The sequence below is a fragment of the Saimiri boliviensis genome, chromosome 11, assembly GCF_048565385.1.
Source record: "Saimiri boliviensis isolate mSaiBol1 chromosome 11, mSaiBol1.pri, whole genome shotgun sequence".
In the NCBI taxonomy this organism is placed as follows: Eukaryota; Metazoa; Chordata; class Mammalia; order Primates; family Cebidae; genus Saimiri; species Saimiri boliviensis.
The window spans coordinates 82459227-82486576 of NC_133459.1; the positions used below are offsets into that span (position 1 = coordinate 82459227).

A 27350-nucleotide genomic window follows, 5' to 3' on the forward strand; every position below is an offset into this window, starting at 1 on the left:
TGAACACCATAACTAGTATAACATAGAATATACATACAACATAGCAATATAACTTACAGCATGTACAACATAACAAAGAATATACATAACACATAAAAGTAGTATTGAGTAGCATATCATGTATAAAGAAATATATACACACCGGGACTATTACGCTCAACTTTTATTACTGGGTACATAATCAACAAAGTTTGGAGATCATTGACTTCAAGCATAGACTGTGTGAGTCTGGAGTTCCTAAAACGCATCTCACCACCAAAGGAGAGCTTGCCAGAGACTGCAGCTAACACAGATCAGACAGACAGACACTATGCTTAATGATAATATTTGAATTCCTGGATCCACCTGTTCCTGAAGTAATCCATCCCAAGTCTTTCCATTCAAGCCAACAAATACCCTTTGTGACTTAAGCCAGTTTAAGTTTGGTTTCTTGCCTTAGGAAGTATCTTGATGATAAGTGTAATGAATAAATTCTAGTAAGTTAGGCTAATCATTCAAGTTACTCATTTCTTGGAAAGGTTTTATAATTGTGGGTCATTTTTAAGGATCTTTTTACTGGAAATATATAAGTGACATATTTTTATAATGACTCATGGTCTATGCTCTCTGCCTTGACTGACAAGTCTGAAAGAATCCCAAAAGGGGATACCCATTTTAAGACTTACTGTCAGTTGTTAATAATTTACTTTTTCTAAACATATTTTTAGATCTCCTGTTTCTAGAATTAGCGGACTAGGTTATTCAGAACCATCCTGCTGGAAAGGAAGGAAAGGAGGAGGAAAGAAAGAGAGAAAGCAAGGAGAGAGGGAGAGAGGGAAAGAACGGAAGGAAGGAGGGAAGGGGGAAGAAGGGATAAAAGGAGAGAGGGAAGGAAGGAAGACAAACAGTAAGGGAAGGAGGGAAGGAGGAGAAGAGAGAGTGGGACAGGGGCAGAGAGGGAGAGAGGTAGGGAGGGAGGGAGGAAGGGAGGGAGGAAGAGAAAGAGGGAGGAAGGGATGGAGGGAAGGAAAAGAAAAATCCTAGACACGATACATACTTCTTGAGGGGAGTGAGGAACTACCTTTAAAAGACTGAAGAGTTAAAGAGAGCAAGAACTCCTGGGTCAATCTTGGGCGATACATAACACATAAAAGTAGTAAAAGCCAATTGCCATTCAAGTACACTCAGCTTCCATTCTGTGGCCTCAGGAAAGGGGGACAACAGAGCCAAGATTCTGGGCCCAAAGGCATCAAAACTGCCTGTCCTCAAACTTACAGGGCTACAGAGAAGGCCAGAGTGGTTCCAAATCAAAGAAAAGAAAAGGGAAATTTTAAAATAGACCCATCCTGATAAAGAATGTTCATAAACCAGGCCATCATGAAATAAGGCTCAGAAACCTTTGAGCCTCACACCTGAGCGTGCCAGGGATCTTCAAACTGTGAGCCTGCTTGGTTCTGGAGGCTCCAGACTGGAACTGCTCTTCATATCCCAGAAAATACACACAGAACTCCGTGTCTTAGGTTCATCCTAACACTTGACACTCTAACAAATAACTTACACGACACAATGACAAGCAGGAAGTTCAATATAACTAAGCACATGAGGAAACCAAGTGACATGAAACAGACTAAAGACAGAAACAGGACGAAGTATACTGGAAATTAGACACATTAGAAAATAACCATGCTTACCATCTGTGATATGATGACGTATATACATGTGGGGTTTTGTCCACAGCTACTAGTTCATAACTCTCATAGCCTTTGTTATAATGTTGAGGCACCTTAAGGCCTCAGGAAACAGAATCTGTTGAGGAGCAGGCCTCAGAAAACAGAATCTCTCTCTCTGACCTTCTCCTGCTATCTTTTCACCTGCTCCTTTTTGTCCCAAAGACAGGCATCTTCCCCACCTTGCTGTGTAGGAGCCGGCCGTAAAAAATTATCTGACCTACCCTGTCTGATTGCAGGTCACAAGACTCCCATTTCAGAAGGGGTCCTGCCCCAAACACTGGAAGAAGGAAAGCTGCATAAAGAGGCCAGAAGGATCCGAACAGACAGGTCTTGCTGGGTTTCTCCACTCAGTCTATTAGTGTTCAATCATACCCTTTTTGTCAGTCACATTTCTACATGGTTGTCAATCATGCCTATCCAATAGTCTCCATAAAAGGCCCAAGAGGACAGAGTTGGGAGAGTTCCTGGAGGGTGTTGCACCTGGGGAGGGCACAGAAACTCTGCATTCCTTCCTTATAGCTCACCTTATGTATGTCTTCACTGTATCCCTTGTAATATCTTTTACAATAAACCAGTAAATGTGTTTTCCTGAGTTCAGTGAGCCTCTCTAGCAAATTAATCAAACCCAAAGAGGGAGTCATGGGAACCCTAACTTGAAGTTGGACAGTGAGAAGTTCCAGAGGCGGCTGGGCATGGAGGCTCACGCCTATAATCTCAGCACTTTCCGAGGCAGAGGTGGGTGGATCACCTAAGGTCAGAATTTTGAGACCAGCCTGACCAACATAGTGAAACCACATTTCTACTAAAAATACAAAAATTAGCCAGGCGTGGTGGCACCTGCCTGTGATCCCAGCTACTTGGGAGGTTGAGGCTGGAGAATCATTTGAACCCAGGAGGCAGAGATTGCAGTGAGCCGATACGGCACCACTGCACTCCAGCCTGGGTGACAGAGTAAGACTCCGCCTCAAAAAAAAAAAAAAAAAAAAAAAGGAAAGAAAGAAATGAAAAACAAATCACTGCAATGAATCTCATTTCAAGAGAATGTGAAGACCTTAAACATGTGCTTGTCCTAAGCCTGACACAGTCACCTCTTGACTCAATCTGACCAACTTAACGAGCACTTAGTCCATGGAGCAAGCACTGTGCTGGGTACACAAGGCTGAACAGCCCTAAACTGCACATTCTTAGTGTCCAGTAGGAGACAGACTTGTCAATGCATAATTATCAAAGAGCTCCGTGAATGCTGTAAAATAGGTAAATATTATGGAAGCAGAGTTCTGACTCTGGGAGAGGGGTGAGAGAGCTGGTGGGAAAGCCCGTAAGAGTCATAATAGACGGTACGGTAAGTGATACAGGGGCATGTGACTATGTGACTGGGTGCATTGAGAGAGGCATTTCCAAGAAAAAGGTGCATCTTAACTGTGCCTGACAGCAACATCCCCAAACATGAACTTTCAGGCCTCCTGAAAACGTCCCTATAAGAAGCTCTCGTGGGCACATTTCAGCAATACTGAATCTAGTGTTAACCACCATCACTGTAGCAGATCAGTGTTGCTAAAGCGTCCCTCCTGATGATCCACAATATGCTTTTTCATTTAATAAAAAGAGCATATGTAATGGCGTGTACTGAATTCTTAAGCCGTTGAGAATAAGGCCATAGAACCTACACCTACACACACACACACACACACACACACACACACACACACACACTCACACAGCCTCTGGGTGAGAAATGCTGAGCTGAAGGAGCAAGAGATTGTTTTCCGAAACAGTGGTGCAAAACAAGGCATTTAATCAAATACTTAAAGAATACTGGCCAGGCATGGTGGTTTATGCCTGTAACCCCAGTACTTTGGGAGGTCAAGGTGGGTGGATCACTTGAGGCCAGGAGTTTGAGACCAGTTTGACCAATATGGTGAAACTCCATCTCTATTAAAAATACAAAAAAACAACAACAGAAATTATAGGCATGTGTGGTGGCACATGCCTGCAACCCCAGCTATTCAGGTGGCTGAGGCACAAGAATTGCTTGAACTCAGGAGGCAGAGGTTGCAATGAGCCAAGATTGCACCATTGCACTTTAGCCTGGACGACAGAGCAACACTCAGTTTCATTCATAAATATAAAAATAAATAAATAAATAAATGTGAGCCATGCTCTGCTGGGGACATTTTCCTGCCTTCCAGGAGCAAACGTGAATAGATAAAAGTATGATACAATGTGTTAGGAGTTATACTGGAAATATGTACTGAGTGCCCTGGAAACAGAGAGTGCTTGATGCAGCCTAATTGCTTCAAGAGCCTTCAAATAATTCTTCTGACTGCTGGGTTCCTTTGACTGAGTGGCCACTAAGCGTTCAAGAAATGATAACTGATGTTAGCATTGCCCTAAGAAACTTGGTTAAGAAGTCTCAGGCAAAAAGAAAAAAAAAAAGTCAAAATAGCAGATAATGATTGTCAGATCACTCATTGTGTTACATGATTGATACTATCTATCCTTCCATAATTGTTTCCTTTGGGTATTTACAGAGCAGTTGTAATGCTTTTAGCAATGCGAAAGATGAAAAATGAAAAAACTAGCAGGAAAAACATTTCCCTCAAGAGTACATGCACCAGCTAGTGATACATAGGCTAGTACTAGTCACCTGATGATAAAATGATAGAAATGTATGGGAAAAAACTTGATAATCAATAATAAAAGTGCATGATGAAATAGCTGTTTTTTTAACAAGCCCAACTTAAGTTTTAAATACTATGTACATTTGGGAGGAAATAATAATGATATTTTGGTTTAAAAATTCTGATATCTCAAGGAAAATATAAATATATAAACTTTCTTAACTTTACTTTTCTGAGGGTTCTTTATTGCCTCCCTCTTCCCCATTTGTAGGTTTGTCCTGGTAGATGAAGGATATTAAACACACACACACACACACACACACACACACACACACACACACACGATAGCTTATTGCTATAACAAAAATAAAATTGTATAAAAAATGGTGCAAAATGAAGAGAGAAAAAAATTTTAAAAGCAGAGAGAGAGACAAGACAATATCATAGGACTAAAACATTCTTTTATTTAATACATATTTACCCTATATACCTTCTGATGAGTATTTTACAGGAGGCTTAAGCTACAACCACAGTTTCATAAGCAAGAATTAGGTCAGCAGAGGCTGGGGGTGGTGGCTCACATCTATAATCCCAGCACTTTGGGAGGCCAAGGCAGGCAGATCACTTGAGGACAGGAGTTCAAGACCAGCCTGACCAACGTGGAGAAATCCTGTCTTTACTAAAAATACAAAATTAGCCACGCGTGGTAGCACACACCTGTAACCCCAGCTACTCAGGAGGCTGAGGCACAAGAATTGCTTGAACCCAGGAGGTGGAGGTTGCAGTGAGCTGAGAATGTGCCACTGTACTCAAGCCTGGCAACAAAAATCAACAACAACAAACAAACAAACAAATAGGTCAGCAGATGGGAGAAATACTGCAACTTCCATCACAAATGAAAATCACCAACAGTTTAAGAAAAGCATAAAGCTGCTAACTTGTGTTAGCATAAGTCAGGGGAAGTGAAAGTAACTGCACCATAAAACCACTTAAGGAACAGAAATCAATGAAGTTCTAAATTACACTGACCCATCAGCTACAGGGCTGTCATGCAAGTGAAATTGCATGAAGTAAATAAGAGCAATCACAGCTCTTATGAATTATTTATGTTTCATTAAACCATAGGAAATGCATGATCTGGATTTGTATAAGCTTAATAATGGCACTACTAAAGACCAAAATGTCAAAGAAAAAAGCACAGTATTTGAAGGCATAAAAATAAGATCTGGAATAGAATAGAAAGCCACCCATACAGTGAGCTAAATACAAGCTAGAGATGCTGGAATAGAAAATGAAAGAAGAGAAGGCTGAGACTTGTACCGTGGTAAGAAAACAGGAGAGAGGCACAACAAAGCTATTGTCAGGTATTAAGAAAACCTACTCTTTCCACAGATAATCAGGACTATGTGACACTGGCATTCAGAAAACCTACTCTCTCCACAGACAATCAGAACTGTGTGACATTGGTTAAGTTTAAGGCTGTCATATGATCAAGGGCAACTTCAGTTTTATCAAACCAATCACTAAGAGTCTATGGAAGCCTGAAGTTGTGAAATAAATAAAACAAAACAAGATACCAGAGATTCTTAACCTTACTGGGGTCATAAACCCCTATGAGAACAGAACAAGGCTCTTGACCTTTGCCCCAGGAAAATACACATACCAGTTTCAGTGATGATACTTTGTCAGCAAATAAGCTGACCAACTGAGGCTGCCGTTGCCTTTGGCTTATGTGATTCTCACCCTACTTGACAAGGGGTCTGAAAGCTGTTTTATCCCCTGATGCAGTGGTCTCCAAAGTGGGGTCCTTGTGCACAAGGACATATGCAAGACCATTCACTGGTATGTGAGAAGGAAGCATTAGAGCTTCTAATTGTGCTAACTTAGAAAACAAAGTTAAGATCTCCCAAGATTTAATATATGAATTATTACCTATCATACCTAAGGTCCCCTCACTTGATCAGTAACATCAGATGGGACTGGACAGTTGCTCATATCTGTAATCTGGACACTTGGGATTTGAGACTGAGGCAGGAGGATCACTTGAGGCCAAGAGTTCAAGACCAACCTGGACAATATATTGAGACTGTGTCTCTACAGAAACTTTTAAAAATCAGCCCAGTATGGTGGTGCATGCTTATAGTCCCAGCTACTCGGGAGGCAAAGGCAGTAGATTCACTTAATCCTAGGAGTTCAAGGCCGCAGTGAGCTATGATTGTGCCACTGCACTCCAGCCTGGACAACAGATTAAGATCCTATCTCAAGGAAACGAAACAAAACAAAACAAAACATCAGGTGCCTGTGTTTCACTTAGGTATGTGAGGCATCCTGGGGAAATTGTTCAAGCTTCCCAAATTATGGGGCTGATGGTGATGCCCCCATTGACTTTCAGCATATTCCTATCAGTTATGGTTTATGTGGGTCCATTTAAGCATTTTTAGAATGTATCATCTAGTTTTTATGGAAATAACCCTTGCAAAATAGGCAAAGGACATAAAGATTCTTGCAAAAGCCCAGGAGGCAGAGCAAGATGGCAGAAGAGAGGGCTCCAATCGTCATCCCCTTACAAGAAGACACCAATTTAACATCTATCTATATAAGCAAAGTACTTTCCTAAGAACCAAAAATCAGATGAGCACTCACACTACCAGCTTTTAACTTTGTATTGCTAAAAGAGGCACTGAAGAGGTAGAAAAAACAGTTCTGAATCACTGACACCACTCTTCTCCCACCCCCAGCAGTGGCCACCTGGTACAGAGAGTGCCTTTGCATGCTGGGGGAGGGAGAGCACAGCAATTATGAGGCAGTAAACTCGGTGCTGTCCTGTTAGAACAGAAAGGAAAACTGGACCAAATTCAGCTGATGCCCATCCACGGAGGGAACATTTAAACCAGCACTAGCCAGAGGGGAGTCACAGGTCCCTGTGGTGGGAACTTGAGTTCCCACAAACTTCACTACTGCAGGCTAAAGTGCTCTGGGTCTCTAAGTGAATCTGAAAGGCAATTTAAGCCACAAGGACTGCAACTGTTAGGCGAGTCCTAGTGCTGTACTGGGCTCAGAGACAGTGGACTGGAGGGGCGGGCAACCCACCAAGCTACCAGGGCAGCTAAAGGAGTGCTGACACCACCTCGCCCCTAAGCCCAGGCTGTACAACTAGTGGCTCCAAAAAAGACCCCTTCCTTCTGCTTGAGAAGAGGAGAAAGAAGAGTGGAGAGATCTTTGTCTTGCATCTTGGATACTGGCTCAGACACAGCAGGATAAGGCATGGGTCAGGGTCATGAGGCCTCTGTTCCAGGCCCTAGCTCCTGCACAATGCTTCTAGGCACACCCTGGGCCAGAAGGGAACCTGTTGCCCTGAAGGGAAGACCAGTCCTTGCAGCATTCACCACCTGCTAACTGAAGAGCCTTTGGGCACTGAATAAGCAGCAGCGACACCCAGGTACTACGTTGAGGGCCTTAGGTGAGCCTCTGAGACTTGCTGGCTTCAGGTTCATCTTGACTATGGGGGCTAGAGCAATAAGTGGAGTCCTCAAATCTAAGAGCTGACTCTTGGATGGCATTTCTGGACCTTCCCTGGGCCAGAAGGGAGCCCACTGTCCTGAAGGATGAGTCCCAAGCCAGACAGCCTTCATGACAAGCTGACTTAAGAGACCTTGGGCCTTAAGAGAACATCCGTGGTAGTCTGGCAGTACTGCCCATGGGACTCTGGTGGTGATGACCATGGGGAAGGGCTCCTCTACTTTTGGAAAGGGGAAGGAAGACTGGGAAGAAGTGCATCTTGTAATTTGAGTGCCAGCTCAGGCACAATACAACAGAATACTAGGTGGACTTCTAAGGTTTTTTATTCTAGTCCCTGAGTCTTGGACAGCACCTCTGAACCCACCAGAGGCCTGGGGGAACTCACCATCCTGGAGGGAAGAACATAGGCCTGGTTGACTTTGCTGCCTGCTAATTGTAGGGTCCCAGAGACTTGAGCAGACATAGGGAGTAGCCAGGGAGTAGTTACAGCAGGCCTTGGGCAAGACCCAGTGCTGTGCTGGCTTCAGGTCTCACCCAGCATAGTCTCTTAATGGCAGAAATGATCAAGCAGAAGAAAGAATTAGTGAGCTTGAAGACAGGTTATTTGAAAATACACAGTGAGAGGAGACAAAAGAATAAAAAATAATGAAGCATGCCTACAGGATCCAGAAAATCGTCTCTAAAGGGTAAATGTAAGCGTTATTGGCCTTAAGGAGGAGGCAGGGAAAGACATAGGAATAGAAAGTTCAAAGGAGCCTGTAATCCCAGCTACTCAGGAGGCTGAGGCAGGAGAATTAACTGAGCCCAGGAGGCGGAGGTTGCGGTGAGCCGAGATCGCGCCATTGTACTCCAGCCTGGGTAACAAGAGTGAAACTCCGTCTCAAAAAAAAAAAAAAAAAAAAAAAAAGAAAGTTCAAAGGAATAACAACAAAGAACTTTCCAAGCTTAGAGAAAGATATCAATATCCAAATACAAGAAGGTTATAAAACACCAAGCAGATTTAATCCAAAGAAGGCTACCAGAAGGCATTTAATAATCAAACTCCTAAAGATCAAGGATAAAGAATGGATCCTAAAAGTTGCAAGGGAAAAGAATAATATACAATAGATCATCAATACATCTAGCAGTAGACTTTTCAGTGGAAATCTTAAAGGCCAAAAGAGAGAGGCATGACATATTGAGAGTGCTGAAGAAAAAAAACTTTTACTCTAGAATAGTAGGTCTGGTGAAAATATTCTTCAGACACGAAGGAGAAATAAAGATTTCCCCAGACAAACAAAAGATGAGGGATTTCATCAACAGAAGACTTGTTCTACCCTCACACTCATAGAATTGAAATAATATCAAGTATCTTCTGATCACAGCAGAATAAAACTAGAAAGTAATAACAAAAGGAATTTTGGAAACTATACACATGTATGAATACTAGCAAACCAAATTCACCAATATATTAGAAAGCTCATTCATCATGACCAAGTGGGATTTATCCCTGGCATGCAAGAATGGTTCAACATATGCAAATCAATCAATGTGACGCATGACATTAACAGAATGAAAAATAAAAACAATACAATCTTTTCAATTCATGTTGTAAAAGCATTTGATCAAATTCAACATTGCTTCATGATACAAATTCTTAATAAACTGGATATAGAAGGAATATACCTCAACATAATAAAAACCATGTACAACATACCCACAGCCAGTATCATACTGAATGGGGAAAAACTGAAAGGCTTTCCTCTCAGATCTGGAACACAATAAGGACCCCCATTTTCACTACTGTTATTCAACATACTACTAGAAGTCCTAGCTAGAGCAATATAAAGGGTATCCAAATTGGAAAGGAAGAAGTCACATTATCCTTGTTTGCAGATGAGATTAACTAATATTTGGAAAAATACCTAAAGACTCCACTAAAAAACAGAACTGATAAACAAGTTTAGTAAAGTTGCAGGATACAATATCAACATACAAAAATCAGTAGCATTTCTATGTGTCAAGAGCAAACAATCTGAAAAAGAAAATTAAAAAATAATCCCATTTACAATAGCTGCAAATAAAATTAAATACCTAGAAATCAACCAAAGAAGTGAAAGAGGTCTAAATGAGAACTATAAAACACTGATGAAAAACATTGAAGAGGACACCAAAAAACAGAAAGATATTCCACGTGCATAAATTGAAACAATCAGTATTGTTAAAATGTCCATACTACAAAGCAATCTACAGATTCAATGCAATCTCTATCAAAATACCAATGACATTCTTCATAAATATAGAAAAAAAAAACCCTAAAATTGATATGGAACCTCCAAGGATCCAGAATAGCCAAAGTTATCCTCAGTAGAAAAAAAAAACAAAACTGGAGGAATCACATTATCTGACTTCAAATTATACCATGTAGCTATACTAACCAAAACAGCATGGTACTGGCACAAAAACAGATATACAGACCAATGGAACAGAATAGAGAACACAGAAACAAATCCACACGCCTACAGTGAACTCATTTTTGACAAAGGTTGACAAGAACATAAACTAGGGAAAAGACAGTCTCTTTAATACATGGTATTGGGGAAACTGGACATCTATATGCAAAAGAATGAAACTAAACCCCTATCCATCACCATATAAAAAAAATCAAAATGGATTAAATACTTTAACACCCCAAACTATGACACTACTACAAGAAAACATTGGGGAAAATCTCCAGGACAAAAATTTCTTGAGCAACACCCCACAAGCACAGGCAACAAAGCAAACATGAACAAATTGAATCAAATCAAGTTTAAAAGCTTCTGCACAGAAAAGAAAACAATCAACAAAGTGAAAAGACAACCCACAGAAAGGGAGAAAACATTTGCAAGCTACCCATCTGACAAGGGATTAATAGCCAGAATATATAAGGAGTTCAAACAGTTCTATTAAAAATAACCTAATAATCTGATCAAAAAATGGGCAAAAGATTTGAATAGACATTTCTCAAAAGCAGACATACAAATTGTAAACCAGCATATGAAAGGGTGCTCAACATCACTGATCATTAAAGAAATGCAAATCAAAACTACAATGAGATATCATCTCACCCTAGTTAAAATGGCTTGTACCCAAAAGGCAGGCAATAGCAAATGCTGGTGAGGATGTTGAGAAAGGGTAACCCTCATACACTGTTGGTGGGATTGTAAATTAGTACAATCACTATGGAGAATGGTTTGGAGGTTCCTAGAAAACTAAAAATAGAGCTACCATATGATCCAGCAATCCCACAGCTAGGTATATGCCCAAAAGAAAGGAAATCAGTAATATCAAAGAGGTATCTGCACTCTCATGTTTGTTGCAGATCTGTTCACAATAGCTAAGATTTGGAAGCAATCTATACGTCCATCAGCAGATAAATAGATAAAGACAATGTGGTACATACACCCAATGGAGTACTATTCAGTCACAAAAATGAGATACTGTCATTTGCAACAACATGGAGGGAACTGGTGATCATTATGACAAGTGAAATAAGCTAGGCACAGAAAGGTAAATATTGCATGTTCTCACTTATATGTAGGATCTAAAAATCAAAACAATTCATTTGTTGGACAGAGGGAGTAGAAGGATGGTTACCAGAGGCTGGGAAGAATAGTGTGGCAGAGAGGTGGCAGGTGAAGGGGCAGTAGGGATGGGTTAATGGGTACAAAGAAAAAGAATGAATAAGACCTAGTATTTGATAGCACACTAGGGTGACTATAGTCAATAATAATTTAATTGTACACTTAAAAATAATTAAAGAGTATAATCGGACTGTGTGTAATACAAAGGATAAATGCTTGAGGGAATGGATACCTCATTCTCCATGATGTGATTATAATGCATTGCATGCCTGTATAAAAACATCTCCATTGTAGGTGTAATCCCATATTATACCTACAATATGTAATATGTAATCCCATATTACACCTACAATGTACCCACAAAATTAATATAAAAAGAATTATTGCAAAAAATTAGGTTTATTGTAAAACTAATGTAAGCCCAAATTAATATTAAAAAATAGGAGAGCTGACATTCTAAATTTTGTTAACCACGGGTTTTTAAATAAAAAATGAAAGCATATCTGATCTGAAAAGAAGCTTGGTGGGGGAAGCAGATTTATCAAGAAAACTATGATTGCTCAATGAGGTGTATGGCTCTAAGTATATATAGTACCATAAGATATTTGCCAATGATGCTATGAAGTCATAAGATGAAGTTGCTGCATTTGGCAATTCATTTTTTTCTATTTTAATAAAAAAAAAAATAGAGATGGGATCTTGCTATGTTAGCCAGATTGGTCTTGAACTCTTGGCCTCAAGCAAGCCTCAGGCTTTGGCCTCCCAAAGTGCTAGAATTACAGGCATGAGCCACTGTGCCCAGACTGGCAATTCATTTTTAATATCGTCATCTATCCCATTCCTCAAAATGTTCATTTTATCTGTTTCATAATATACATATGGTTCTGCATATGATATGTAAATGAATACATATTTAAAGAGGGTAGATGTTCTTTTAATTGATGGGAAAAAATTATAAAAAACATTTAGAACTACTTCCTTATTTTTTCAGAGCTCTGACCACACCTTAGCTGAGGTTGTTCTTTGTTGTCCCAGTTGATATTATAAACTTGTTATCTTTAAGAAATTGACATTTGTTCCCCTAGCCCCAACAAACAAATAGAAAATAATTTTAATAGGCATCATGTTTCCTACCAGATCTGTTTAGGTATCATATATTGGTGTAGCAGCACACTAACTTTGTTGTTTTTTTTTTTTTTTGAGATGAAGTCTCATGCTGTCACCTAGGCTGGAGTGCAGTGATATGATCTTGACTCACTGCAACCTCCAACTTGCAGATTCAAGCAATTATCCTGCCTCAGCCACCAGAGTAGCTAGGACTACAGGTGCCTGCCACCACGTCCAGCCAATTTTTTTATTTTTACTAGTGACAGGGGTTTGCCATGTTGGCCAGGCTGGTCTCGAACTTCTCACTTCAGGTGATCTGCCCACCTTGGCTTCCCAAAATGTTGGGATTACAGTCACTGTGAGCCACTGAGCCCGGCCAGAATTTTCTTTTTTTATTCACAAATATATCTTACCAGCCTCAGAGGATGAGGCAGGGTAGGCAGGGCAAACCACTTCCCAAATCCATCCTTCATTCTGTATCCTCATTACAGTGAGTGGTAAAACCAGCCGCACAGGTCCCCACACCAGCAACCCAAATCCGTGTAGCTCCGCACGATCTGGTCTCACCTAATTCCCCACCATCTTTATTTCCCCCAAACAAATTTAATAACGTAAATAACTGTATTTTTCTTTTCTTTTTTTTGAGATAGGATCTCACTCTGTCGCCCAGACTAGAGTGCAGTGATGCAATCATGGCTCATTGGAGCCTTAACATCCTGGGCTCAAGCAATCCTTCTGCCTCAGCCTCCAGAGTAGCTGAGACCATAAGTATGTGCTGCCATGCTCAGCTAATTTTTAAATTTTTTTGTAGAGATGGGGTCTTGCCATGTTTCCCAGGCTGGTCTTAAACTCCTGGATGCAGGCGGGGCACGGTGGCTCAAGCCTGTAATCCCAGCACTTTGGGAGGCCGAGGCGGGTGGATCACGAGGTCGAGAGATCAAGACCATCCTGGTCAACATGGTGAAACCCCGTCTCTACTAAAAACACAAAAAATCAGCTGGGCATGGTGGCACGTGCCTGTAATCCCAGCTACTCAGGAGGCTGAGGCAGGAGAATTGTCTGAACCCGGGAGGCAGAGATTGCGGTGAGCCCAGATCGTGCCATTGCACTCCAGCCTGGGTAACAAGAGCGAAACTCCGTCTCAAAAAAAAAAAAAAAACTCCTGGATGCAGATGAGCCTTCCACTTTGGGTTCCCAAAGTGCTGGGATTATAGGTATGAGACACTGTGCCTGGCCTGTACATAATTTTAAATGAATTTTTAATAAATTCCATCTCTGATTTCTGTTCCTTAGGTGCAACTACTTTTATCTGTCTTTTAAAAGTCATTTACTTTAAAATTTTAAAATAATACCTATGCCACTATTTTTTCATTTGAGATATTATCAATTTGCATCCTCCATTGGAAAATAATAGATTTATTTTCACCTCCCCACTCACCTTCCTAACAAAGTTTTAATACAAATTTTGGATAAATTAACATTCAGATTTTATGAAGTGAATATGCAAAAATTCTTCATAGTTGAGCTATTCACATACTGTAATGTTATATTCTTCCTCATTCGAACTATTTTCCTGGAGTTAATTACCCTTTTTCCCATTTGTTTAGTTTTCTATGTCAACTATAACTTTATCAACAAACTCTGGCTGAATCTGACAGCACTCTTAAATACACCCAAGACAGGTACCCTGTCAATTTCCTTCTTCCATGGAGACATCAATTCCTACAGCCCTCATCCTTTTGCTCAATTCTGCCTGGTTGCTTTCTAATCACTTTTCAAGGCCATAACTTTGGGAAGTCCTTCACTGCCTTCCTAAACTGGAATCCCCACCTCTTCGATCCCATCTCTGCCTCTTTCTTTACTCTCCCATTTTGTGGAGAATATCCTTCAATCCCTTCCTGGAAAAGGAAGCCTGAAAAGTAAATTGAGAGACTTCTGTGACAGACACTACTAGTTGCCTGTCCAGTATTCATTCCTCTCTTCTTCCTGTTTTGTTGAAGGCAAGCAACATATTAATACCAAAGGATAAAATAACTCAATATGGCCAAGTGTGGTGGTTCATACCTATAATCCCAGAACTTTGGGAGGCTGAGGCAGCAGATCATTTGAGTTCAGGAGTTTGAGACCAGCCTGGGAAATATGGCAAAACCCCATCTCTACTAAAAATACAAAAAGTTAGCTGGGCATGTAGTCCCAGCTACTTGGGAGGTTGAGGTGGGAGGATTACTTAAGCCTGGGGAGGTCGAGGCTGCAGTGAGCCATCATTACACCATTGCATTCCAGTCTGTACAACACAGAAAGACCCTGTCTCAAAAAGAAAAATTGAAATAAAATTAAAATTTAAAATGTGTGACATTTTGGCAAACAGCCATCCTAGTCCATACATTCGGGAAACTTCTACATGGTCACATTAACAAAATGAGAAGAAAAAGGAAGTAATGCCATCTGATGGAATGAATCCAGCATTTACACCTCAAGCTGACTTTGTGGTATAGATTCTCTAGAACAAAACACTGGGTTCCCATTTCTATCACTCCACGAAAACACTCAGGGTAAACCATCTCTTGCTATAGATTCTAACAAATACTTTTCAGGCTTAGTGGCTCAGCAGCATTTGATACAGCTGACCACTGCCTCCTTGGGACAGCCTCTTCTGTCAGTGTCAGGACACCTCCCTCCCCTTGATGTCAGAGTGCCTTGGGGCACAGTATGGGTTCCTCTAGTCTCCATCCTTTGTTCTAGAACAGCTTGTCCAATGCTATGACTTTAAATACTCTCCACATGATGTGGGTTTCCATATTTGCATATCCAGCAAATCTCTCTTTTGCAATCCCTTCTTTGAAGCTCCATCCACAGGTCTAATTGGTCTCTCAAAGCTGCCCTCCACCTGTTCCTCCGCCCATCTGCTCAAAGTAGTGATCTGTACACATTCATCCAAATGCTTCAGCCGCAGATCAAGCTGAGAATCAAATCAAGAACTTAACCCCTTTCACAATAGCTGCAATATATATATAAAATAAAATATTTACTAATATACTTAACCAAGGAGGTGAAAGACCTCTACAAGGAAAACTACAAAACACTGCTAAGATAAATTATAAATGACACAAACAAATGGAAACACATCTCATGATCATGGATGGGTAGAATCAATATTGTAAAAATGACCATACTGCCAAAAGCAATCTACAAATTCAATTCAATTCCCATCAAAATGCCACCATCATTCTTCACAGAACTAGAAAGAAAATCCTAAAATTAATATGGAACCAAAAAAGAGCCTGAATAGTCAAAGCAAGACTAAGCAAAAAGACAAATCTGGAGGCATCACATTACCTGACTTCAAACTATACTGTAAGGCCACAGTCACCAAAGCAGCATGGTACTGATATAAAAATAGGCATATAAACCAGTGGAACAGAATAGAGAACCCAGAAATAAAGCCAAATACTTACAGCAAACTAATCTTCGAGAAAGCAAACAAAACCATAAAGTGGGGAAAGGATATCTTATTCAACAAATGGTGCTGGAATAATTGGCAAGCCACATGTAGAAGAATGAAACTGGGCTGGGTGTGGTGGCTCACACCTGAAATCCCAGCACTTTGGGAGGCTAAAGTGAGTGGATCACCTGAGGTTGGGAGTTTAAAACCAGTCTGACCAACATGGAGAAACCTCGTCTCTACTAAAAATACAGAATTAGCTGGGTGTGGTGGCACCTGTCTGTAATCTCAGCTACTTGAAAGGCTGAGGCAGGAGAATCACTTGAACCTGGAAGGCAGAAGTTGCGATGAACTGAGATCGCGCCATTGCATTGCACTCCAGCCAGGGCAACAAGAGCAAAACTCTGTCTTAAAAAAAAAAAAAAAAAAAGCTTCTGCACAGCAAAGAGTAAATAGACAACCAGACAACCCAATGAGTGGGAGAAAATCTTCACAATCTAAGTATCTGACAAAGAACTGATACCCAGAATCAACAAGGTACTCAAACAAATCAGCAAAGATAGTAATAGTCCCACAAAAAGGTGGGCTAAGGACATGAATAGACAATTTTCAAAAAAAGATATACAGATGGCCAACAAACATGAAAAAAATGCTCAATATCACTAATGATGAGGGAAATGCAAATCAAAACCACAATGTGATACCACCTCACTCCTGCAAGAATAGGCATAATCAAAAATTCAAAAAATAGATGTTGGTGGGGATACAGTGAAAAGGGAACACTATCACACTGCTGATGGGAATATAAACTAGTATAACCACGATAGAAAACAGTACGGAGATTCCTTAAAGAACTAAAAGTAGAACTACTCGATCCAGTAATCCCACTACTGGGTATCTACCCAAAGAAAAAGAAGTTATTATATGGGCCAGGCTTGGTGGCTCATGTAATCCCAGCACTTTGGGAAGCCAAGGCAGCAGATCATGAGGTCAGGAGTTCAAGGCCAGCCTGGCCAACATAGTGAAACCCCATCTCTACTAAAAATACAAAAAATTAGCCAGGCTTGGTGGCAGATGCCTGTGATCTTGGGAAGCTGAGGCAGGAGAATCACTTGAGCTCAGGAGGCAGAGATTGCAGTGAGTGGAGATTGCACCACTGCACTCCAGCCTGGGTGACAGCATGAGACTCTGTCTCAAAAAAAAAAAAAAAAAAGTCATTACATGAGAAAAGATACTTGCACACACGTATATAGCAGCACAATTCACAACTGCAAAAATATGAAACCAGCTCAGATGTGGTTCCCCTAGCTCTCTGTGTGTCTGGTTCCTTCCTGTCACACTCATCTCAGCACACATGATACCTCTGTAGAGAGGGCTCTCTGACCACTCTATTAATGTGGCTTTCCCCACTGCCTCGCTCATGACTTTATTTCCTTCATAATTACAATCACAATCTTTATTGGTCTTTCCTACAAGGGATTTTATGAAGGGCTTATTATCAAATAGCCCAGCATACCACATAGTATCTAACACATAATAGGTGTTCAGTGAAAATTTGTTGGAAAAAAGAAATGAATCAATAATGAGACATCAACCTTGACTACATAAACTTTTCTTCGGTTAATACCTTTTGTGATCAAATTATAATAACAATATTAATAACAAAAATAATAGAAAGTCTAAAATATCAATATTAAAAAGTGAATTAAAAATATATTCAAAAGTAAGTCTTGTTTAGTCAAGATACATTAGCAAGCTGTAGGTAATTTTAGTTGCCTGGTTGCTGATTATAGAAACTCTACTTTGTTTTACTCATTATTCCTAAAGTCTTTCCAAAGAATAAATTATTCAATGAGTTGTTATTATAATTTTATATCCATTTGAGAAAGAGAAAATTAGAGTACTTTCTCAAACTGAATGCAAAAATAAAATGTAGACATATTTTTAAAATAAAATTGATAGTAGTATAAGATATAGGATTTAAAAAATAATTTAACATGGCTTTTTTTCTTTTTTCGAGACAGAGTCTTACTCTGTTGCCCAGGCTGCAGTGCAGTGGCATGATCTCAGCTCATTGTAACCTCTGCCTTCCAGTTTCAAGCAACTCTCCTGGCTCAGCTCCTAAGTAGCTGGTATTACAGGCGCCCACCACCACACCTAGCTAATTTTTATATTTTTAGTAGAGATGAGGTTTCACTATGTTGGCCTGGCTGGTCTTTAACTCCTGACCTCGTGATCCACCCACCTCAGCCTCCCAAAACGCTGGGATTACAGGCATGAGCCACCATGCCCAGTAACATACCTTATTAAGTACAAAAAAATTTAGAAGATATAAAAATGACTGACAGCTCTTAACACAAAAATTTAAGACGTCAAAAAGTTAAAAGACAAACGGACTTGGAAAAAATATGCAATATGTTTACACAGGCAAAAGTTAACTATCTATTATTACCTGTAGAGAGCTCCAGACTATTAGTAAGAAAGAGACAATCCAATATTACAGGCAATGGATCTGAATCAGCCAGTGAACATTTAACAATAAAAATTTACTAACAATCAGATTGGTAAAAACCTATCTTAATTTTTATTTATGAGGAATGATTTAAAAACTACTAAAAGAGGGCCAGGCACAGTGGCTCAAGCCTGTAATCCCAGCACTTTGGGAGGCCGAGGCGGGTGGATCACAAGGTCAAGAGATCAAGACCATCCTGGTCAACATGGTGAAACCCCGTCTCTACTAAAACTACAAAAAATTAGCTGGGCATGGTGGTGCGTGCCTGTAATCCCAGATACTCAGGAGGCTGAGGCAGGAGAATTGCCTGAACCCAGGAGGCAGAGGTTGCAGTGAGCCGAGATCGCGCCATTGCACTCCAGCCTGGGTAACAAGAGCGAAACTCCGTCTCAAAAAAAAAAAAAAACTACTAAAAGAAATGTAAACTTTGGCACTTGAACTGTATCTATAAAAGTATCTGTGACTTAAGAATCAAAGTTCTATGTATTTATGATACAATTTTTAAAATAATGAATTAGAAAGATAGTTATAAAAATGTTAATTGCAGCCCTATTTGTAACTTTGTACTGACTTGAAGATGTCTATGACATATTGTAATTTTTTCAGTTACAGAATAGATTGAGATTACAGGTCTGAGGCACCATGCCCCGCCTATGCTGCTATTTTTCAAAAATCAGCATAGGCTGGGCATGCTGCCTCAGACCTGAAATATCAGCATAGGCTGGGCATGGTGCCTCAGACCTGAAATATCAGCATAGGCTGGGCATGGTGCCTCAGACCTGTAATCCCAGAACTTTGGGAAGCTAAGGCAGAAGCATCCCTTGAGCCCAGGAGTTTGAGACTAGCCTGTGTAACATAGGGAGATCCCCATCTCTACAAATAATAATAATAAATAAGCTAGAAAGGAGTGGTGGCAGGGACATGCATTCCCAGTTCCTTAGGGGGTTGAGGCAAAAGGATTGCTTGAGTCTGGAAGTTTGAGGCTGCAATAAGCTATCACTGTGCCACTGCACTCCAGCCTGAGTGACAGAACAAGACCCAGACTGGAAAACAACAACAAAAATGTTTATATGTGTGTGTAGACATTTTAAAGGCTACAAGAACATGAACCAGCCAAAAAAACTTGATATTTTTATAACCTCTGTGAGGTAGTATTATAGGGTAATCTTAATTTTCTTCATCAAGTTTTTCATATTTTCTTCATTTTTGGTAATTAATATGTGAATCCTTGAATTATCATTATGAGTTAAAATGGGCTATTTCAAAAAGAAAGAGTCTGACATGTATCAGGTAGTCAGGTATTTCCCTGCCTTACTTTGTGTGTGATTGGTTTGGGGTAGAGGGTGGAAGCAGCGATAGATACAGTGACGAAAAGTCAATGTTTCTATAGTAATGACTACGTTGGCCCCAGGATGACGTGAGGGGGCAGTCCAATAGATGAAAGACTCTGGACCAATCCTAACAACTCAAAAATCATTTGTTCAATCTCCAGTTCCTACTATGAACAAATTTCCTCGTGATCTGTTAGTCTCACAAGAGAGGAAGAAAGAAAAATGTCTAGCCAACTGAGGTTTTGAGGTAGCTGATTAGGGTAGCTAGGCCTCAATTCAATGAAGTTGAAGGGGAAAAAAGGCAAAGAAAAAAACTTTGGTTCCCTTCTCAGCACAGCTCTCAGAACATAAATGACATGGTCATTCTAATCCTAAGAAGCCCCCGGAAGGAAGGCCATAGGGGCTTTTCATTTTCCATTAGAGCCGCTCCTGAAAGATGAACATGCCAACCTTTCAGGAGTTTCCCTACTAACAACCACGCCACCAAGTTCCTAAAAATCACCTCTGAGCACCACTTGGCTGCCTCAGAACACCAGGAAAGCAGAACTAGAGCTGCATATTTTTAAAGTTCTTGTTCTAAACAAGCCACACTCCTTTGGAAACTTGAAGAAACAGTTCTCTGAGGCAGAGGTAAAGAAAGGGAAACTCCATTTCTCAGCAATAAAGGATTCCACATTAAAGCTGAGGAAATGACTGGAATTATGATATTTCCTAACATTTTTCTTTCTTCAACATTTTCAGTAAGAGCCCAACTTTTAATAAAGTCAAGGTGATGACCCTCCCTAAGGAAAAGAAGTTATAAGGAAACAATTCATCATTTTTCCCTCAAAGCATTGAGGTGACCTTAATTTTGGACAAGGCTGCCTCACTGTCATGTTGGTGAATCCCTATATTCTCTCTCCACTAAATTCCTGTAGTTGGTATAAAGTAGTATGATTTTTTTAAGGCCACCATTTAAATTGTGGGTCTTCTAGAATTACACCAAAGACAATTTTCGAGAATTATTCTGCCTCATGACTTGCCAATTATTACCTGACAGATGTTTTAGGCTGAAACTACAGAGATGTGTTCAAGGGGAGAAAACAAAACCCAACCTTCAAAAGAGAAAAAGGGAACAACCCACCCAGCTGAGGGAAAAGGAGTATGGACAACATTCCCTGGCCACAGTCTCTCATACCAGAAAAAAAAGGGGCTAAGGCCCAAGCTCAAAACAGAGTAAAAATCTCAGCTATACACAGGCTGAGAAGAGTGGGGAGAAAAAAAAAAATCAGACGATTGCCAAAGCAAACAAATAAACAAACTGAAAACACAGTTTTAAACATTTAATATTGAACAGAACACTGCAGTTTGATAAAATGTAATCTGGAAATAAAATTACAGGCAGACCTCAGAAATACTGCAAGTTGGTTCCAGATTACCCCAATAAAGCAAGTCACACAAATTTTTTGGTTTCCTAGTGCATATAAAAGTTATGTTTACACTATACCATAGTCTATTAACTCTGCAAAAGCATTATATCTTTTTTTTAAAAAAAAACACCTTAATTTAAAAGTACTTCATTACTAAAACATGCTAACAATTATCTGAACCTTCAGTAAGCTGTAATCTTTTTGGTGGTGGAGGGTCTTGCCTCCTTGTTGATGGCTGCTGACTAATCAGGGTGGTGGTTGCTGAAGGTTGGGGTGGCTGGGACAATTTCTTAAAGGAAGACAACAATGAAATTTGATATATCAATTAACTGTTCTTTTCACAAAATATTTCTCTGTTGCAAGCAATGATGTTTGATTGCATTTTACCCACAGTAGAACTTCTTTCAAAACTGGAGACAGTCCTCTCAAAACTTGCTGCTGTTTTATCAACTATGTTTATGGAATATGCTAAATTATTTGTTACCATTTCAACGGTATTCATAGCATCTTCACTAGGAGTAGATGCCATCTCAAGAAACCACTTTCTTTGCTCACCCATAACAAACAGCTCCTCATCCATTCTAGCTTGATCATGACATTGCAGCAATTTGGTCACATCTTTACGCTTCTCTTCTAGTGCTCTGGGTATTTCCACCACATCTGTGGTTAGTAGATTGGTGCAAAAGTAATTGTGATTTTTGCCATTAAAAGTAACAGCCGGGCGCGGTGGCTCAAGCCTGTAATCCCAGCACTTTGGGAGGCCGAGGCGGGTGGATCACGAGGTCGAGAGATCGAGACCATCCTGGTCAACATGGTGAAACCCCGTCTCTACTAAAAGTGCAAAAAATTAGCTGGGCGTGGTGGCACGTGCCTGTAATCCCAGCTACTCAGGAGGCTGAGGCAGGAGAATTGCCTGAACCCAGGAGGCGGAGGTTGCGGTGAGCCGAGATCGCGCCATTGCACTCCAGCCTGGGTAACAAGAGCGAAACTCCGTCTCAAAAAAAAAAAAAGTAACAGCAAAACCCACAATTACTTTTGCACTGACTAATACTTCCTCTACTGACGTCTTGACCCCTTCAAAGCCATCCATGAGGGTTAAAATAAACTTCCTCCAAACTCCTGTTAATGTTAATATTTTGACCTCCTCCCATGAATCATGAATGTTCTTAATGGCATCCAGAATGATGAATCCTTTCCAGAGGGTTTACTTTGCCCAGATTCATGAGAGGAATAATTTTCTATGGCAACTCATAATCTTACAAAATGTTGTTGTTAAATAATAAGTCATGAAAGTTGAAATTACTCCTTGATCCATGGGTTGCAGAATGTGTTGACATACATGAAAACAACATTCATCTCCTTGTACATCTCCATCAGAGCTTTTTGGTGACCAGACGTATTATCAATGAGCATTAATATTTTGAAAGGAATCTTGTGAGCAGTAGGCCTCAATCATGAGCTTAAAAGGTAAACCATGCTGTAGATAAATGTACTGTCGTCTAGGCTCTGCTGTTCCATTTACAAAGTAGAGGCAGAGTAGATTAACATAATTCTTAAGTGCTCTAGGATTTACGGAATGGTAAATGAGCACTGGCTTCTACTTAAAAGTTACCCGCTGCACCAGTTCTTAACTAGAGACTCATCCTTCTCGTTGAAGCTTTGAAATCAGATGCTGATTTGTCCTCTCTACCTAGGAAAGTCCTAGATGGAAATCTCCTTCCCACAGAAGACTGTTTTGTCTACACTGAAAATGTGTTATTTAAAGTAGCCTCCTTCATCACTGATCTTAGCTAGATCTTCCAAATAACTTGCTGCAGCTTCTATATCAGCACTTTCTGCTTTACCTTGTACTTATATGTGATAGAGATGGCTTCCTTTCTTCAAGCTCATGAACCAATCTCAACTAGCTTGAAACTTTTCTTCTGTAGCTTCACCATCTCTCTCAGCCTTCAAAGAATTGAAGGGAGTTTGGGCCTTGCTCTAGATTATGCTTTAGACTTAGCAACTGTTGGGGCTGGTTTGATCTTCTATCCAGACCTCTAAAACTTTCTCCATAACAGCAATAAGGCTGTTTTGCTTCTTTATCACTTGTGTATTCACTGGAGTAGCACTTATAATTTCCTTCAAGAACTTCTCAGCCAGGTACGGTGGCTCATGTCTGTAATCCCAGAACTTTGGGAGGCTGAGGAGGGAGGATCACAAGGTCAAGAGATCAAGACCATCCTGGCCAACATGGTGAAACCCTGTCTCTACTAAAAAATACAAAAAATTAGCTGGGCATGGTGGCATGTGTCTACAGTCTCAGGTACTCGGGAGGCTGAGGCAAGAGAATCACTTGAGATGGGAGATGGAGGTTGCAGTGAGCCGAGATTGCACCATTACACTGCAGCCTAGGTGACACAGCAAGACTCCATCTCAAAAAAAAAAAAAAAAAAAAAAAGTACTTCTCATATGCATTCACAATTTGGCTAAATAGCACAAAATGCCTAGCTTTTGGTCTGCCTCGGCTTTCAACATACCTTCCTGACTAAGCTTAATCATTTCTAGCTTTAAAGTGAGAGACCTTTGATTGTCCCTTGCACTCAAACACTTAGAGACCACTGAAGAGTTATCAACTGGGCTAATTTCAATACTGTTGTGTCTCAGGGAATAAAGAGGGTTGAGGAGAGGAAAAGAGACAGGGGAATGGCTGGTCGGTGGAGTAGTCAGAACACATACAACATTTATTGAGTTCCCTGTCTTATATGGGCACAGTTCATGGCACCCCAAAACAATTAATTACAGCAGTAACATCAAACATCACTGGTCACAGATCACCATAACAGATATAATAATAACGATGAAAAAGTTTGAACTATTGAGAGAATTGCTAAAATGTGACAAAGATATAAAGTGAGTACATGCTGTTGGAAAAATGGCACCAATAGACTTGCTGGATACAAGGTTGCCACAAACCTTCAATTTGTAAAAATAAATAAATAAATAAATAAATAAATAAATAAAAAGCAAAGTGTGATAAAGCAAAGCACAATAAAACAAGACATGCCTGCACTTTTTTCTATGAACCCCTTAACATGTGACATAAGAGCTCACTAAAGACTGATTTGATTCTTCAGAACTGACACGTGGAACTTAGACTTGGCTGGGCAAGATGGCTCATGGCTGTAATCCCAGCACTTTGGGAGCCCAAGGCAGGTGGATCACAAGGTCAAGAGATCGAGACCAGCCTGGGCAACACAGTAAAACCCTGTCTTTTCTAAAATACAAAAAACTAGCTGGGTGAGGTGGGGCAGGCCTGTAATCCCAGCTACCTGGGAGACTGAGGTGGGAGGAGAAACGCTTGAACCCAGGAGGCAGAGGTTGCAGTGAGCCGAGATTGCACCATGGCACTCCAGCCTGGGCAAGAGAGTGAGACTCCATCTCCAAAAAAGAAAGGAACTTATTAGATTCTAGGCCTTAGCTAAAGAAAACAGCCCAGCTTCAGGGAAGTCCACTTTTAATTTTTTATGGACAGAAGAGTTTTCTTTGGCCACTATTTTTACTTTGAAAGCTATAGTCACAAAGCCATCTCTTTTTCCACCAGTTTAAAAATTGTCTTATTCTAGGTTTCGCTTCACTGACAGAGACCTAGCCAAAGAGATTAGCTTTGAATATGATCATTCTTGACTTTCAGTTCTGTATTCTGTGCCCCTCTCCTCAAACTATGTCTCTCAGTTCTTCTCACTTGCTTCATTAAAATATTTATATCTATTATTCTATTTTTTAAAACAACACTTTTGATATGTTCCTCCCTCACAAAAAAAAATGTGGCTACCTCAAACACTTCACCAGGAATCACCCAGTTTTTATTACAGGAGCTTAAATAAAATTGGTATTATGATGGCTTCTGTATGGAAAATGTGCCGTTTTTTGAGTACTGGCCACAGAAACTGACCTAGGAAGGGCCTGCTAAAGGAGAAGGGTGTGCCTTTGGAAAGTTCACGGCAGAGGACGTTTGACTCCTCTTAAGGTATGAAGAGGAAGACGGGCTAAAGTCTCCAGAAACTTCTGACTCAATAGGAGAAAGCCATCAAATTTCCCAAAACTTGACTGATTTTGGTTATCACATTACAGAGGTAGTGAGCAGCTGCTGAGTGTGAAACCCACATCCCATTTCTGGGGAGAACTATGTAGTTGGTTCCTTCCACATAAAATATCAGAATCTGTATCCTGACACCCATAAGAAACCTCTCCCACCTCTCACATACTAACCTTTTCTTCTATTTTCAATTTACGACACACAGTTTTGTTTCCCACAAGTACTGTACAACCAGAGACACACACACTCTCACACATACATATATATTTCAGATATATATATATATATATATATATATATATATATATATATATATATCTGTTTGAAGAGCCGGGAACGAGGGAGCCAAGGCCTGTTTGTACTCACAGCCTCGCTTAACTGTGCTGGGGTGACCGGAGCTTTGACCACAGAGGAGGAGCCCGCTGGCAGCGCCAAACGGCTGAACTGTGCGCCTTTTCATAAAGGCCGAGGAACTGGGGTTAGCCACACTACAACCCTCCCACCTGAGAGAAAGGCCTGTTTGTTCCGGAAGGCACAGCCCAGCCTTATTCAACTAACTGGAAGCAGTTAATATAAGCATTCCCAAGGCAGCAAGCAAGCTCTAGTCTAGGACAGTAAAGCCATCGACTTCAGGAGGATTTCTCCAGAGTCTGGCATCCTGAAAGATGCAGCCCAGACTCCTCACCTGGCGGTTAACCTGAAAACAGCTGATCCTCTCTCGGGAATCCTCGCCTGGAGAAAACGATAAGGCTGCCGGGCCACGCCTCCTCCTTCGAAACTTTCCATGGGTCTCGGGATTCGGAGCAGGAAAAATCGTTCACAGCAGACTCATTCCGCCCTTGCCTGAATGCGTCCGCTTAAGTTGGAGCCCTTCTAAGCGGGTCCCCCTTCTCTTACCCTTCCTACCGGCCGTGCAGTGCGCGCAGACCCCGGCCCGAGGGCTGGCGGCGGTGGCTGGCTGCGGCGTGCCCCGCTCCCGCGGCTGAAAGGCTGCTCTGTGCGCTCCGGGCAGGAAGCGGCGCGTGGCCAGGCGCTCCCGCCCCGCCCCCAAGGCACCGCCCCGCCCCGCCCCGCCGCCTCCCACCCAGAACTGGAGCTTTCCCACTTGGGGCCCTTATTCGACCAGTCAGCCGACCAGCCTCCCCGCGCCCCGGGAAACTGGGGGCGGTGACGCGGAGGCGGGGTGGGCGCCGTAGGGAATGGAACAAAGGCGCGCGCGCGCGATGTAAGAGCAGAGGAAGCGAGCAGTCCGGAAAGGGGGCCGCGGTGGGGCCCCCAGCGAGGCGTGGGGCGTACCAGGGGGCGCCTTGGGGCACTGAGCTGTGGTGAGGCCTCAGGACAGGCCCAAGGCAGGTCCAGCGCCTCCATGCCTCGAGGCATGGCGCGGCCCGGGAGCGGCAGGATGACGCCAAGCGTGGGACGGCTACACCTGTCTGGGCACTAGCCCGCAGCCCCCGCGCTCTCCTACCAAGGGCCCAGCGAGGCTGTGCGGCCCGCTTTGGGTTGGGGTGCCTGCCGGAGAAGCGCCTTACAGAGGGATCCCGACGGTGGGCGCTAAGACCAAGTGGCCCACGCACCGTCCGCACCAGCCCCGGGCGGCGGCACCCGGCACTCTCGGCCCTCTAGGGGAATCCTGTCTTTTTTGGTTTGTTTTTGTGGGGCTTTTTGTTTGTTCGTTTTGGTTTTTTTTAGACAGGTCTCACTCTGTCGCCCAGGCTAGAGGGCAGAGCTGCGGTCATGGATCAATGCAACCTTGAACTCCTGGACTCAAGCGATCCTCCTGCCTCGGCCTTCCAAAGTGCTAGGATTACAGGTGTAAGCCACTGCGCCTGGCCCTTTCTTTTCTTCACTCTTTCATGCATTCATTTCTTGGTTCTACATGCCTTCATTTTTCTGTTTCTTTAGTCATTCTTGTTTTGATTCTTAGGGGAACACTGAGCGCCAAGCCGACTGCTGGGTGCTGTGGTCGCTGGGATGAGAAAGACATGGCCCTTTCCCTCCAGGACGTCACGTTGAA

General features: G+C 41.5%; 1 protein-coding gene across 2 annotated transcripts in view; it reads right to left on the reverse strand.

Moving 5' to 3' along the window:
* Window positions 1-26333, reverse strand: part of MCOLN2 (mucolipin TRP cation channel 2) — a 73618-nt gene extending 47285 nt beyond the window's left edge. Inside the window, exon 1 of one of the 2 annotated variants that reach the window (XM_003921359.3) lies at window positions 26019-26333. In XM_003921359.3, coding sequence (XP_003921408.3) covers window positions 26019-26119 — 101 coding nt within the window. In that variant the 5' untranslated portion in view covers window positions 26120-26333. The remainder of the gene's footprint in view (window positions 1-26018) is intronic. The other variant, XM_010346921.3, reaches the window with a different exon arrangement.
* Between the last annotated feature and the right edge of the window lie 1017 nt (window positions 26334-27350).